Source organism: Halichoerus grypus, chromosome X (genome assembly GCF_964656455.1).
Source record: "Halichoerus grypus chromosome X, mHalGry1.hap1.1, whole genome shotgun sequence".
In the NCBI taxonomy this organism is placed as follows: Eukaryota; Metazoa; Chordata; class Mammalia; order Carnivora; family Phocidae; genus Halichoerus; species Halichoerus grypus.
In genome coordinates this window covers 110,506,618-110,520,083 of record NC_135727.1, presented here as the reverse complement: position 1 = coordinate 110,520,083, position 13,466 = coordinate 110,506,618, and the positions used below count along the sequence as shown (strand labels likewise).

At 47.0% G+C, this 13,466-nt stretch overlaps 2 protein-coding genes and 1 non-coding gene across 3 annotated transcripts; all 3 read left to right on the top strand.

The window, feature by feature from the left end:
• Positions 1-360: 360 nt before the first annotated feature.
• On the top strand, positions 361-467 carry LOC118540425 (U6 spliceosomal RNA). Its single transcript, XR_004919629.1, has one exon. It is a non-coding gene; the product is annotated as a U6 spliceosomal RNA (small nuclear RNA).
• Positions 468-4,726: 4,259 nt separating this feature from the next.
• LOC118540418 (melanoma-associated antigen B17-like) lies at positions 4,727-5,680 on the top strand. The gene has a single exon (XM_036099554.2). The coding sequence runs from the start codon at positions 4,727-4,729 to the stop codon at positions 5,678-5,680; it is 954 nt and encodes a 317-aa protein (XP_035955447.2).
• Positions 5,681-10,086: 4,406 nt separating this feature from the next.
• On the top strand, positions 10,087-11,112 carry LOC118540419 (melanoma-associated antigen B5-like). The gene has a single exon (XM_036099555.2). The coding sequence runs from the start codon at positions 10,087-10,089 to the stop codon at positions 11,110-11,112; it is 1,026 nt and encodes a 341-aa protein (XP_035955448.1).
• The last annotated feature ends 2,354 nt before the right edge of the window (positions 11,113-13,466 follow it).

Below are 13,466 nucleotides of genomic sequence, written 5' to 3'. Positions count from 1 at the left end.
ATTACACAAAAACTAGGGAGTTATTCAACCATTAAAATAGGCTACCTCTTCTTGATACAAAGACCAGGCAAGAATCCCTCAATTAAACAACACTTAAGGCAAGCTCACTTGCATAGAGACAAATACCCTAAATAAATTCATAGTATTTCCAATATAGCAGTGAATTAACATTAGAAAATGTTGCCAAATGGAAATCACTATCTTAGCAAAAAAAGAGGGGAAAAGGACGAGACTATGTGCAAGGGTAAAGAAAAAGCCTTTGACAAAATAAATAAATGAATGAATGAATGAATGAATGAATAAATAAATACTTGCCAATGATAATAAGTTTTCGCAAGCTTCCATTACAAAAGAATTTCCATGCTCCGTTTGGCACCAAATACACAAAAATTGGAACAATACAGAGAAGACTAGCATGGCCCCTATGCAAGGATGATATGCAAATTTGAGGAGTGTTCCATCTTGAAAGAAAGAAAGAAAGAAAAGAGGGAGGGAGGAGGAAGGAAGGGAGGGAGGGAGGGAGCGAGGAAGGAAGGAAGGAAAGAAAGAAAGAAAGAATTTCCATTTTCTAAAATCTATAATAAATATACTAAATGGGAACTATTGCAAACATACCCAATAGTTTTGACAAGAAAACAAAGACGTATGATATCAAATCCACTGTCTACAACTGGATGAAAATACATACCCAGTACACAACTATTATACAAGAATATGAATACCAAAGTAAATAAAAGGAAAGAATAATGAAAAGAAAGAGGAAACAATGGTAACAATATGATCTATTAATTAAAAAGTTCCAAGTAATTGGTACAGAAATTATTAAGACATATAAGCAACTTCAGAAAGATGTGGTATAAAAGATCAACATAGCAAATTAAGGAATCTGATAAAACAAAATAACTAACAAATTACAACATATAATGGAAAACATATCACTGAAAACAACAATAATATCCAAGATATACCTAATACAAAACCAAACAGACACCTACAAGTTCTTTAGGAGATAACTATAAAAACGTACTGATAGACTAACACAAATCAGAACTACAATGAGATACCACCTTACACCAATCAGAATGGCTAAAATTAATAACACAGGAAACAACAGATGCTGGTGAGGATGAAGAGAAAGGGGAACACTCTTACACTGTTCGTGGGAATGCAAACTGCTGCAAACACTCTGGAAATCAGTATGAAGATTCCTCAAAAAGTTAAAAACAGAACTACCCTACGACCTGATATTTATCCAAAGGATACAGGAATAGTGATTTGAAGGGGCAGCAATGTCCACAATAGCCAAAATATGGAAAGAGCCCAGATGTCCCTCAACAGATGAATGGATAAAGAAGAGGTGGTATGTGTATGTACACACACACACACACACACACACACACACACAATGGAATATTACTCAGGCATCAGAATGAAATCTTGCCACTTGCAATGACGTGGATGGAGCTAGGGTGCATTATGCTAAGTGAAATACGTCAGTCAGAGAAAGACAAATGCCATATGATTTCACTCATATGTGGAATTTAAGAAACAAAACAGACAAACACAGGGAAAGGGAAGGAGAAATAAAATAAGATGAAAACAGAGAGGAAGACAAACCATAAGAGGCTCTTAACTATAGGAAACAAACAGGGTTCCTGGAAGGGAGGTGGGTGGGAGAATGGGCATTAAGGAGGGCACTTGATGGAATGAGCACTGGGTGTTATGTGCAACTGATGAATCATTAAATTCTACCTCTGAAACTAATAATGTCCTGTATGTTAAACTGAATTTGAATAAAAAATTTTAAAAAATTATTGAAAGACTTATGAACAAGAATTTTCGAAAAACGCAATTTACTGCTTATTCATATAAAAGAGAATATTGTAAAGATGTCAATTCTCTTTAACATATTTACAGAATCATTGCCTTTACCTATAGTTACAAATATGTCACCAACTCAGGCTGCTTTGCCCATAATCAAAATGAACCCTAAAAAATTTAAAGAGAAATAAAAAACCGATATCAACAAGAGCAAAACAACAAAAACGATAAGCTCCTGAGGAATACTAACTCTGTGTTGAACTAGAGCCTCTGTGAGGGCAGGTGGAGGCCTGCTCTGTGATTGAGAATGGTACTAGCCTGCAAGAGAGGCCAATGACAGGACTGACTAGAGGGAAGGTTTCAAGGTCAGCCCTTGGTTCTTCCAGTATTCACTGGGAAAGTGAATTTCTACAGCTTCAATAAAGGTACCTGAGGAGCTCCTCAGAGCCTAAGTGCCAGGACCAAAGGATAATATTAGAACTATATTAAAGACTGGGTTGGGTGTAGCAGTGTGAGTCCACAGGCTGTGCTGATAACCACTTGAAAATTTGCCGTTGAACGTGGACTGGCCTTCATTAACATCTTAATAGAACAAAAGGTACAAGGCACAAACTAAAATAGAGACTAGCAAGTATCACAGTAATTGCACATAAGGATGGACATTCATTCCAGAAACTTTGAGTGATGAGAATGCTGTCAACTAAAAGAAGCCCCAGGAAGGTGGTCAGGCTAAGGAGCACCCCATTTTCCCACGGGACTCCTAAGGGCCTTGATGGGGCTGTGGGGAGGTATGACGTGAGAAAAGGAAGGAATTCTAGACCTTCTAACTCACTGCAAGTTCCCTGAATGAAACCCGATGGGCTCCTCCACCCAGAAAAGGGACCCCACAGGATTTTCACCCTACGACAGCCATGTCTGGGAAGCCTCAGGCAGGAGCAGCCTGATGAGGTGTACCTGGAATTCAAATCAGGAGGCTCACAGATCTGAACTCTTTGGTGTGAAGAGTCGGCCTTAGGTCAGCTGATTGGAGGTAGCCAAGGACCTATTAGAGGTGAAGTGAGACACTGAGAGAGTAATGAGGGGTGCACCGACCACATAAGCGGGGCTCAAAAGAGTACCTGTGGTATCATGTGTGGAGGGCTCCAGGTATGGCAGCTAAGCTCACACCCCCAAATACTTCCTCCTGGAGGCTGGGAACGAAATGAGACCCTTGGTCTGAGGCCAGCACACTCAGCACGGCAGAGGGAGAATTCACACCACCTGCTAAGAGTCAGTGACAACACCCTTGCTAATCCCGCGGGACTCTCCCCTACAATCCAGCACACCACACACTACCCCCCACTCCCCACCCCGCCCACGGAGCCCGCCCCCACCCTCCAGGGTCCTCCTGGGGGCCCAGACCCACATGACCGGAAGTGGACCTCGTGGCCCTCGAGAACTTCCTCCTAACCACGCCGTGGGCAGTGAGGCCTTGTCGGACAGCTGCTGCCTAGGGTGAGCCCAGACAGGGGTCCCACGGGCTGTTAGGGGTCGACGTCCCAGGAGTCCCGGGTTACAACCGTGGGGGCACGTCCCCGACAGCCCCCCAGCCCCCTCTCCCCTGGAAAGAGGGGTCCAACAGACCCTGTCCCGCTCCCCCCCCGCACTCGGGGCTCGGAGGCCCCAATATGGCTGTTAAGCCCCAAGTCCCTTCGCTTACCCCGCGGGGTCTCGGGGATTGCAGGCCTTGGCCCGGGGCTGCTGGACTCTGGCTCGGCTCAGCACAGGCAGAGATCCCAGGCCGACTGGCGGGAAGGAGAGGTCCTTCGTGAGGACTGGGGGGACTCCCTAGCCCAGGACAGGGGCCACGCAGAGTCCCCGCTCCTGGCCTTGGCCTGGGAGGGTCCGGGCCGGTCTAAGGACTGAGGTGCTCCCTCACTTTGTGCTGCGGAGACTCGGAGAGGTAGGGGCCTTGGTCTAAGGGGCTGGCAGCAGGTCAGCTGAGGGAGGATTTCCAGGTCCTGCCGGGACTCAGGGTGAGGACTGTCAGCCTCCTAATGAGTCTCCAGCCCCTGCTGCCATTAGCCTGAGTGGCCAGCCGCAGGGCAAGAGAGAGCAGCTCTGGGCTCGACCAGCAGTCAAGGGACGACCCTGAGTGAGGACTGGGGGAACCACCCCCCTGAAGGGAGGGGACCAGAGAGAATATGGCCTGTCCCCTCCTGTCGACCCTTAAGATCCCAAGAAAGGAATGTCAGGCTGAGACATCGCACCATTTCTCCTATCAGGTCTCAGGCAGGTTAGAGCTTTGATCTGCAGGTGCAGCCCCAGTCAGAGGAAGGGAGGGTCCCAGGTCCTACCCGGAGTCCAAGTGGGGATTCTGCGTCATTCCGAGGAGGACCCCACGAACTGCGGGCAGAGAAGCCCTCCCATAAGTGCTCGGCACTAGGTGCCCCCTGACTCGAGTGGTGGGCTGAAGTGCTCCCTGCTTTCCTCCTCCAGGGTACCCTGGAAGATCACAGGGTCTCCTTCAGAGCGGGGGGGGGGGGGTGGGGGCCCGGGTCTTGCCAACAATTATTAACAGGACGATCTTGAATGTGAACTGCGAGGAGCCCCCGTCCTCCCCCCCAACCCGGACACCGCGGTCTTCCCTGTCAAGAACACTGCCGTCACCCCAGTAACCCCCGGGCAGGGCTGTGTGCCTGGGGACCCAAGGCTCACACCCCCTTCCTCCACAGGGTGCTCAGGGCCCAGGCTGACCAGGGTCAAGGGAGGCCTGTGGGGTCCTACAGCAGTGCCCTGGGGGACCCTGCAGGGGTGGCCGTGGTCAAAGCCAAGGTGGGATCTCTCCACTGAAGGGGCTCACCCCACCTCACCGTCCCCCCTCTCCAGGTGCCCTCACCACCTACCAGCCTTGCCCAGTGTCGCCATGCCTCGGGGCCAGAAGAGCAAGGTCCGTGCCCGGGAGAAACGCCACCAGGGCCGCGGTGAGGCTCAGAGTCTCGGGGGTGCTCCTGCTGCTGAAGCAGCAGCCCCCGCAGCAGAGGAGCCCCCCCGCTCCCCCCCGCCCAGCGTGGGGGCTATGCCCCCGGGCTCCCCCGAGGCGGGTCCCGCCCCGCAGCCCCAGGGCGCCCCGGCCCCTGGGTCTCCTGGCGTGGACCCTGCAGGCCCGCCACGTGACCAGGGCGCCCAGAACGCGGCGGCCGCCGCCGCCCTGGCCGCCCGGGCCACCCGCAAAGACCCCCTCACCCGCAAGGCCAGCATGCTGGTGCAGTACCTGCTGGAGAAGCATGGCACCGGGGAGCCCATCACGCGGGCCGCGCTGCTGAAGATGGTCGGCAGGAAGTACGGCCAGCACTTCCCCGAGATCTTCAGGCTCGCCTCCGAGCGCATGGAGCTGGTCTTCGGGCTCGAGCTCAAGGAGGTCGACACCCGCGGCCAGTCCTACACCCTGGTCAGCAAGCTGTCCCTCCCGGGCGACGGCAACAAGGGGCTGCCCAAGACCGGCCTCCTGATGGCGCTCCTGGGCATGATCTTCATGAAGGGCAACCGCGCCACCGAGGAGGAGGTCTGGGAGTTCCTCAACGTGCTGGGCCTCCAGGAGGGCAGGAGGCACCTGATCTTCGGCGAGCCCCGGCAGCTCATCACCCAAGACCTGGTGCACCAGGGCTACCTGGAGTACCGCGCGGTGCCTGCCAGCGACCCTCCGCGCCACGAGTTCCTGTGGGGCCCGCGAGCCCGCGCGGAGACCAGCAAGATGCAGGTGCTGCAGGTCCTGGCCAAGATCAACGACACCGTGCCCAGCTGCTTCCCCGAGCTGTACGAGGAGGCGCTGCAAGAGCAGAAGGAGCGCGCGGCGGCCCGTGGCTGGCGCCGCGTCTAGTCGGTCAGCGGGGGCGGCTGCTTTTCCTTGCGGTGGAAGAGGGCAGTCGACCTTCCAGGTAGTGCAGAGTCCTAGGGGTTGGAGGGGACAAAGCACAGATCTTCTTCCTATGTGTTCGAAACGGTTAGCTTCTATAAACACATACACAGTTATATTTATTTAGGTGTTTTCAAACGTTTTTTCTTCTAATAGCTCATTTAGTTCTAGAATATAAACTTAAGAATGACGTGGCTCTCATTTATCGCTGTTTCACAAATGAGAGTTGCAGTTTGGGTACATGAAAAAGAAAGTCACAGACCATCTATATTGTATTCGTGATCCAAAAGCAGGTAACAAGGAACTGTGCATTTTTTTCCCTGTTGCACATAAGTAATTTGTAGGTCTATTTTTTTTAAGTTTTCGGATGTTGTTCATTTTAATTGAAGATTTTGCTTCTGAATCTAAGTTTATTAATGCCATGGATAACACATTTATTACTATTCAGGTTTAAGATTAAGAGTTTTGTTTTTGTGAACAAGCTGAAAAACCTTCAATATTTTCTTTTTGCTACAGAGCAAAGTAACATGGCACTAGAATAGGGTTTTTCATGGGAATGTGAAAGAACCTCATAGGAAAATGTTTGGGATCAGAAAGAGTGACACAAAAGTAAAGGGTAGTTAACTCATTGCCTTATTCTCTTTGTCTTTGCTTTTAAAATCAAACAATATATACCTGGATATTTGTGGCTAATTCAAAATGTATGAGAAAATAAATAAATTAAACTTCTTGCTCATTCCCTCTTTTCCTCTAGCATTAATTGAGCATCTGCTCTTTGGAAAGCTCCCTAATAGCACCGGGGATAGTAAGAAAAATAAGACTGAACCAATGCACACAGAATTGTAGACTTTAGCAGTAGTTACCATACAATGAGGATGGTAAGATACATTCTAAGAAATAAATAAATGACAAGTAAAAAAGAGGTGCATAAGGGGAGGTCCTAATGAGAACAGTCTAGTGTAAATTACTTGATCAAGGCTGTGTTGGCCTAGGTAAAAATGCCAGTCCCTTGGGGGGGGGGGCGTCTTTTTAAGCTAGGCTGTGCAGTGGGCTGGATGTGGCTGTGGGAGCACCGGGCAGGGAGGGACCAGGTCCTCAGTTCGTGGTTCTGAGTTGAGAGACTAGGCCTAGAACGGAAAACAGATTTTCACAGTTACTTTGGGAACGTGAGAAAACCAGTGACAGTCCCTGGCTGGGGCCTGCATGGAAGAGGTGCTCTGTGCTTGTGTCAGTGCAGGTTACACAGCGCACTGATGTGTTCTCGGCAGAGAATGTCCAGAGAACTTCTGAGTGGTAAGGGTAATACTCCACTGAAGTGAGATTCCAAGAAGACCCTGGACTTTACCAGTTATCACGGGATAGGTAAGACTCACTCCATTAAAAGGGCATTTTAACGAAGTTATTTTGAGTATAATTTGTCAAACTCTCAAGGGAGGGCTCGAATTTTGGTGGCGATAAAATGAATGAAAATAGGGGGTGGTTTGGATGGAAATGGACCCAGGAGGGAAGCTGTTGATCCTTGACACCAATAGGAACTTTTAGTTGCATCCAACTGGAGAAGACAATCCCATACCCATATTCAACAACAGATGCTCTGATGGAGAAATACTATTGCATTTTATTTGCCCAGCAGCATTTCAGTGGATTTGGATTTCTATATTGTTTGGAGTTGCATATTCTCTAATTCAAGCTGGAAATTAAATTCTGTGAGGAAACAGTGTTACCATCTGGGGTCAAAATCATCTTAGTAATAACTGCCATTCATTAAAAGTACCGAACTTAGGGGCGCCTAGGTGGCTGTTGGTTAAGCATCTGACGTCAGCTCAGGTCATGATCTCAGGGTCGTGGGATTGAGCCCTGCGTCAGGCTCCACACTCAGCCAGGTGTCTACTTGTCCCTCTCCCTCGCCCTCTGACCGTCCCCCTGCCCATGCTCTCTCTTTCAAATAAAATCTTTAAAAAAACAAAAAAATAAAAAATAAAAGCACTGAACTTTGCCTAACACTGTGCCAGGTTGATTACACACATGTATGTCTATAGTCCTACATGATAATCATTATCAGACTCACTTTTCAGCTAAAGAAGTTAGAATACTCTCAAATTCCAGGCCGGCCGGTGACTGTGCTGGCCTAGACCCTGGCTCTGAATTCCTCTAGAGCCCACACTGCCACTTTTCCCAGGCCGAGGCACACCTGTGTCACTTATTTCATTTTTCTGCTCACTATTCCAAAATGTATTTCCAGTGTTAAAAAGCACAACTTCATACCCAAAATACAGTTCTGGAATACACAGCCTGAGGAACAAGCAATAAAAATAGCACAGTATGAATAAAGGAAGAGACAATATGCAATGATAATTACATTATCAACAAAGGAAATTCAGGAAACCTCAAAAGATCAGGGACTCAGCATCATGTGGCTCAGTCCCTTCACAGTGGAAAATAAATCTTTTAGAAGTGCAATTATGTAAGAGGCTAAGTTTGTGAAGAGAAGGAAGAGATCAGCTTGCTTTCTGTGACAGCACACCACCCGCCATGGGCCCCCATCTTTCCTATAGCTTCTTCATCTCGTGTCACTCCTGGGAAGCAACCCATTCCCTACCAGCTTTGCAGTAGGGAGACTAAGCAAGAGTTTGGAAGGATGAGGTATTTCTCAGGAAGCCTTTCAAAGAAGAGACAGGAGTCAATATGAAAATTCTGACGAACGAGGACTAAGGAGGCAAACCCCCCACAATAACAAGAATCACAGGAAAACTGGCCGGTGACCTCTTGGCAGAGCTGCCAAGAGAAGCATTCCATCACTTATTTGGGGGGTTCTCAGGTCCATGAGAACTCTGGACTACATGGGTGATCTTAGGTTGAAAGAAAGTGGAAACCCCAGGCCTGCTGAAGTTACTCCTGCCTGTGCCTTTCCAGGTATGATATCAGGATTCAGGCTTCTTGGGGCCCTCTCTGATCCAGGTGGGGGGTTGCCCCTAGTCTTCACTTAGGATCTTTACCTTGACTCCTAGCAGTCCCTGGGTTGGCCTGCCTTGGCCTCCTAGGTCTGAGAGGGGTCACCGGCCAGTCTTCCCATGATTCTAGTTTATGAGGTTCCCGTGGTGTAAGGGAAAGGACCTCAGGCAAGCAAAGGAAGGAGTCTCAGGTCCTCCCAGTAATCAAAGGGAGGGTCCTGAGTGAGAACTTAGGGAAACCTTTTCCCTCAGAACTGAGAGAATCACACAGAACCCTGCCTTTGCTGTAAGCGCTTGGATACCTGGGCATTGCTGACATAGTGTGACATATTCACTTCCTCCTATGATGTCACAAGGTGGTGAGAGACTTTGTCTAAGGGGTGTGGCTTAAGCAGCAGCAGTGGAAAGATTTCTTGGTTTTTCCACAGGCCAAGGTGAATACCCTGAGGACTAAAGGAGCCACATACCCCGAACAGCAGGAGCACGAAAGCATTAGTTTCTTAGAAGCTTCCAGCTTCAGGAGACCAAGGACAGCTGTGGTCAGATAAGGAGATCCTCACTTTCTTCTAGGGGTCTCAGGGTGGTGCAAACCTTGATATGAGGGGCAGGCCTAAGGGTAAGGGAGGGAGGAATTCCAGATCATGAAAAGGGTCGGGGATCAAAGCAAGGACCAAGGGACTACCCACCACTAAATAGAAAGGGTAACCAAGAATCTCGATCTGCCCCTGGTTTCAGCCCAAAGATCCAGGGCCAGGCTATCAAGTAAAAACTCCCCCAATACTTATTTCTATCAGATTTACAGGGAATGAAATCCTTAGTTTGAAGGTGCAGCTACCATTTAGTGAAAGGGGTGGAGGTGCCAGGCCCTACACAGATCCTAAGTAAGGACTCTTAATGAGGACTGAGGACCCCAAAGAGGCCAGGATAGAAAACTCCCCACTGAACATTCAGACCTAGACAAGAATTATAAGCTGAGGACCCCTTTCACTTCCTTATTGTGGGTGCCAGGGAGGCTTGTGATGTCAGTCTCGGGAGAACAGAGGAAAAAAATCCATGACCTGCCACTAGTTGAATGATGGTCTTGCGTAAGAGACTCCTCAGCCACAAGACCGGCAACCCCTGCTGTCGCCCCAGTATGCCTGAGGCAGGTCTGGTAGGAAGCAGCCTAAACCTCACTCTACTTTCCTTCACAGGTTTCCCAAAGGACAGGCTGATTAGGAGAACAGGAGTCCTGTGGGTTTTTAGAGAAGTACCCTTGAGGAAAACTGCAAATGTAGCCTTCCTTATACGCCACCAGCCAAGGTGGCATTTTCACGGTGAAGATGCACACATCCCGTTAACCTTCCTCTTCCTCCAGTGGGCCCTCATCACCTGCTCTCCCACTCACACTCCTGACCATTGTCCCTGATCATACTCATTATGCCTCGGGGTCAGAAGAGTAAGCACCGCACTCGTGAGAAACGCCACCAGTCTCGTGGTGACTCCCAGAGTCACAGGAGAGTTCAGGCCCCAGTAGCATTGGAAGAGTCCCCCACCTCCTCTTCTGCTGTTTTGGAGGGTAATACTCAGAGTTTATCAGCTACTGAGTCACCTTACACCTCCCAAGAGTCTTGGGGCGCCCCATCTACCACCATTACCTCTTCAGATATCTCTGGTACAAGATCTGATGAAGGTGAGAACAGCCAAGATGAGGAACATCTATGTTTCTCTGATGTCTTACCTTCTACTGGGAGCTCATGCATTGATATTCTAACTATGAAGGTGGGTTTGTTGGAACAGTTTATTCTGTACAAATATAAAATGAAACAGCCCATTATGAAGGAAGACATGCTGAAGATTATTGGCCAAAATTACAAAAACCAATATCCTGAGATCCTTAAGAGAGCCTCTGAACGCATTGAGGTTGTCTTTGCAGTCGACTTGAAAGAAATCGACTCAACCAGCCACTCTTATGATCTCATCAGCAAAGTGAAACTCCCTAACAATGGGAGGGTGCGTGCTGGCAGGGGGTTACCCAGGACTGGTCTCCTGATGATAGTCCTGGGTGTGATCTTCATGAAGGGCAACCGTGTTGCTGAGGAAGACCTCTGGAAATTCCTGGGTATGATGCGAGTATTTCCTGGGAGGAAGCATTTCATCTATGGAGAGCCTAAGAAGCTCATCACCAAAGACTTAGTGAGGCTAAAGTACCTGGAGTACTGCCAAGTACCCAACAGTGAACCTCCACGCTATGAGTTCCTGTGGGGTCCTAAAGCCCAAGCTGAAACCAGCAAGATGAAAGTCCTAGAATTTTTGGCCAAGGTCAATGATACGGTTCCCAGTGCCTTCTCATCAAAATATGAAGAAGCTTTGAGAGATGAGGAAGCAAGAGCCCGAGCCAAATCTACAGCCAGTGGGCATTACAGGGGCACATCCAGCAGCCTCTCCCACCCTACTGAAATCTGAGGCTTTTTAAAAAATCATCTAAATAAGAAAATATGACATCACAATAGGGATTTTCATGGAAATGTGAAAGATTCCCACAGTAAATTTACTGTGATAATGGAATATAAAAAAATAATAAAACATGATCAACTTTAGTGTTCTTTACTCCTTTGTCTTTTGTTTTATAAAATTAAAGGATTTATACTTCAATATGCTTAGTTTAATAAAGAATTTAGGAGATATTAAATCATAACAAGTTAGACCTCATACTCTCTTTTTTATTCCTCAAATATCTACTGAGTAATCTGCTTTATGGAAGGCTCCATGCTAGGCATGGGGATGCTAAGATAAAGACCTAGCCTTTCCTATAGAACTTTAGAAACTAGAAGCTATGATCGTAAGGAAGATACTGAGATACCCTCTATGTCTTATAAGAAAGTTAAAAAAAGAAAAATAGAGTGAGAAGGGAGGTGTCCTAGGGCAGAGCAGCATGTATATTCCCTGAAACAAGGCAGTTTAAGTTTTGGGATATTGCAGGTCATCTGTGTGATGTTATTTCAAATTAAACTACATGATGGACTAGACTGAGGTTATGGGAATGGTGATCAGAGGCCATACCCTAAGATGATGCATCTCAGAGATGAGAGAAAAGAAAAATCTTTAAATGGAAAACTACACTGTGCTGCAAGGTCTAAAATTAAGGTTCAATATTATGGGCTCCTTGACATTTAGTGAAACCGACAGGGCCTCAAATTGCCTAAATGAAAGTTCCCCTCCATACTGTGCACTTGCAGATAAGGTTCACTATCAAACAACCATCTCCATCAAGGGGACAAGGCACATACCTTGCTTATTCCTAAGTAGCCAATTTCTGTTCCCTATCAGCTTGCAGAATTATTCAAAGAAGCTGATTACAAGGTACCATGGGAAATAAGGTCACCTCAACCTCTTGACACCAAACCCTGCCTCCCACAGATGTGCTCATTCATTGTGTTCCTGGGTGTAACCCTCGTGTTGTACTATGTAGCACGTGGTGCCCTTCTCCCCCAGCCAGGTGAGTACACATGATTAATAACCAGTTGTCTGTCTTTACAGTGTCAGGTGGTGCATGTTTGAAGTCTACATAACCATAGTGTGGAAGTTCCTTCCTCATCTCATGGGGTAAAAAGGAGGCCATTAAAACAAACTCTTATAAATTACTTTGGCATCATAGATAATCCAGAAAGAAATCTCTACCTGGGGCAGTGTATTAACCTGTTAGGAATGCCCTAACAAAATAACACAGACTGGGTGGTTTAAAACCAAATTTATTTTCTCATAGTTCTGGAGGCTGGAAGTCCAATGTCTTCCAGCCTGATTGCTTTCCTCTGAGGCTCCTCTCCTTGGCTCCCATATGGCCACCCACTTTATTTGGTTGTCCTTTTGTGTGCATGAATCTCTGGTGTCTCTTTGTGGGTCCTAGTCTTTTTTTTATAAGGACACCAGTCAGACTGGGTTATGGCCCACCCTAATGGCCTAATTTTAATTTAACCATCTCTTTTATGACCTCATCTTCAACTATAGTCACGTTCTGAGGTACGGGGGGGGGGGGGGTCATGGCTTCAACATGCATTTTGGGGGGACACAATTCAGCCCGAAAAGACAAGAATCAAAGGTGTCTTTGTTACTCTCTCAATAAAGAAGAGTATAGTGCACAAATAGGCATTCTAAACACAATGACTCCAGGGAGTTTCGAGACAAAAGGGTGAACTCCCTTGAGGTGACACACACAGAAGCCACTGTACTGACACTTTTTTGCTTTGAACTGGTGAAGTCAGAGTCCACTGCATTAAAAGAGCATTTTAATTAGATTATCTTGACTATATTTTGGCAAATTCTAAGAGAAGATTAGATTTTGGTGGGGAGGAAACAAATGAAAATAGAGGTGATTTGAATGCAAGGACAACTGGGAAGAACTTAAAGAGTGGGTCCTTGACAAAATGCAAGGAGTTCTAAGTTGCATCCAGGTGGGGAAAGAAAAACCACATACCAAAATTAAATAATAAATACTCTAATAGGGCAGAGATACTTAATTGTACTTGCTAAAGTGAATTTTTGGCTGATTTGATGTTCTTTTGTCTAGGAGTATTACATTTCCGAGGACATATCCTGGATTTAAAAAAACATTCCTCCATAGGAGGATGATATTATCTAGGTAAAAATCATCCTAACTGCCTTTCATTAAATGCTCAGTATTTGCCAGTCATCTTGATGGATGCTTTATTTACAGTACCTACATTCCCACAGTCTTACAATATAGTTTACCAAACTGTAAGTGTCAGAGCTAGACTATACCCCTAGTGTGAATTCATCCAGGGCATATAGTAGCCTACCAC

Excerpts from the sequence above, each read along its gene's own strand:
- LOC118540419 (XM_036099555.2), top strand. The coding sequence starts at position 10,087 with ATGCCTCGGGGTCAGAAGAGTAAGCACCGCACTCGTGAGAAACGCCAC.
- LOC118540418 (XM_036099554.2), top strand. The coding sequence starts at position 4,727 with ATGCCTCGGGGCCAGAAGAGCAAGGTCCGTGCCCGGGAGAAACGCCAC.